Source organism: Nicotiana attenuata, unplaced genomic scaffold, assembly GCF_001879085.1.
Source record: "Nicotiana attenuata strain UT unplaced genomic scaffold, NIATTr2, whole genome shotgun sequence".
Lineage (NCBI taxonomy): Eukaryota > Viridiplantae > Streptophyta > Magnoliopsida > Solanales > Solanaceae > Nicotiana > Nicotiana attenuata.
Window position 1 is genome coordinate 49,967 of NW_017674541.1, and position 1,964 is coordinate 51,930.

Consider the following 1,964-nt stretch of genomic DNA (forward strand, 5'->3'; position numbering starts at 1 on the left):
TAGCTTTTGCTACCACACACAACATGCATTAATCTCATCTCCAATTGTATCTAAGGTAGCTTTTGTTATCTTCCAGGATACACTAGGGAGGCTAGTAGTAGCACAACTCCCTCAACTGGTCTTAAAGAAAAAGTTTTACGTATTAGTTTTGTTTGGTAATTAACAAAATTATAAAGAAACAACAAAAAAAAACAAAAAAAAAAAACAAACTAAAACTTTGTAAGAGTTAGGCAGGTTTCGCCATGACCCACTATTTAGCCCACTTAACTCAGCCTATGTCAGCCCAAGTAATCTGTAGATGGTTTCACCAAACTTGGCCCAACGACCTCATTTTACAGCCTTAGCAACTAACCCAATAAACGGTCTTACAACTAGCTTGATACGTTGAACGTGGTTAAAATAAAGGTGATGGTCTCATTGCAATATTGAAAATGTTTCAGCTGCTTGTATTTTCATTGGTTCGTCATTGTTTAGACATAACCAACTAACTGCAGGCAGTTTCTATTATTGATGGAAAAGCGAGTAAGAAAAATGTAAGTGCCATGAATGCATTTCTCTACAACAATGAATACATCTACAAAGAAATAAAGAATGAGAAGTCAACTTACAAGTTACTTACATTAAATGTGAAGTTATGCTTGGCTTAATTCTTTCATCTATGATCACATGATTCTCAGTAGCAACAATCCTTCACTCAGCCCAGACGATTAATAACAGAGAAAGAAAAGTAGTTGAGATAATAAATAGACAATAGCAACTAGCAAGAAGTTCAAGAAGCAGCTAGAAGGCTTGTTAGTTTATATCACGTTAAGAAGCAAGACCACCATAAATTCCAAACATAATTCAAGAAAATGAAAGGTGGGGGACCTATTTATTTCTCTGTGCAAATTGTCTATTTCTTACTATACTCTCTTTCCTACACATCCACCCTTACAAACTTCCAAAGAAAGTTCACATGCTTTGTTTGTTTGTGAATTCTGACTAGCTAGTAAGTGCTGCATAGTGCATACAATAAGGTCCGATCATTGTCTCCCTCTTTCTAACTTTGATCTCTTTTTCATTTCTGTCGTTGGTACTCATTATCCATACACCCACTCTCACATCCCTTTTTATTATAGAATTTTTCAACAATATTAGCTAGTCTTTTTATTTTTGTGTGTGTTTTCTTAACTTATTTTAAAATAGGCTAGCAGCTCGATTACTAGCTGTACTAGCTTAGAGCTAGCAGGGGATAGCTATTCACATACAAGTAGTTTTATCTGTTGCTATCAGAGTTTTAACTCTTAAAGTCCCAGGTCCGTCTGCGCTTTTGCCATGACTACTACTACAGTTTTCCTCTTGGTGATTTCATGCTGCTTCTTGTGGTTGAGTTTACCATTCCCTTTGGATGTTGAGGCTTCATCAGCAGCAAAAGTGGCTAATTCCCAGATCACTGTCATGGGTTTGGTTTACTGTGATATTTGCTCCAATAATTCCTTCTCCAGGCACAGCTACTTCATGCCAGGTACTACAGTCTTCCATACAAGATTTTGGAAGAATTCTTGCATATTCACAAATCCATTACATTTTTTCTTCTTCTGTCTTAACTACTTCATTCCGCATATTGCTACCTAAAATAATCCTGTTGTTAGAGATGTCAAACGATTGGTTGGGTTAAAATTGGACTGGTCAAAACACTAAGCAGACATGACTCAACCCGTTTGGATCAAGACGGGTCAAAAACGGGTCATAACCCAACCCATCCAGCATGAACTAACCTCCATTTTTTTATTTTGCTTTTTGAAAAAAAAAAAACTTGAAAGCTAATGTATTTATCTTTTTAAGTTAAGTTCGTCCAATTAAAAATAATTTTTAAGCATATGAATTTGTATGCTTGGGTTTGGATCCCGTAAGGTCCACACTCTTTGACCCAATAAGTTGATGGGTGTGTGTGGTGGTGGTGGTGGGGTGTGTGTGTGTGTGTG

General features: G+C 36.5%; 1 protein-coding gene across 1 annotated transcript in view; it reads left to right on the forward strand.

The window, feature by feature from the left end:
- The first annotated feature begins 922 nt into the window (after positions 1–922).
- Positions 923–1,964, forward strand: part of LOC109218861 — a 1,841-nt gene continuing 799 nt past the window's right edge. Inside the window, exons 1-2 of the mRNA XM_019383255.1 lie at positions 923–1,016; positions 1,296–1,504. Of these exons, the coding sequence (XP_019238800.1) occupies positions 1,315–1,504 (190 nt within the window). The 5' untranslated portion in view covers positions 923–1,016; positions 1,296–1,314. The remainder of the gene's footprint in view (positions 1,017–1,295; positions 1,505–1,964) is intronic.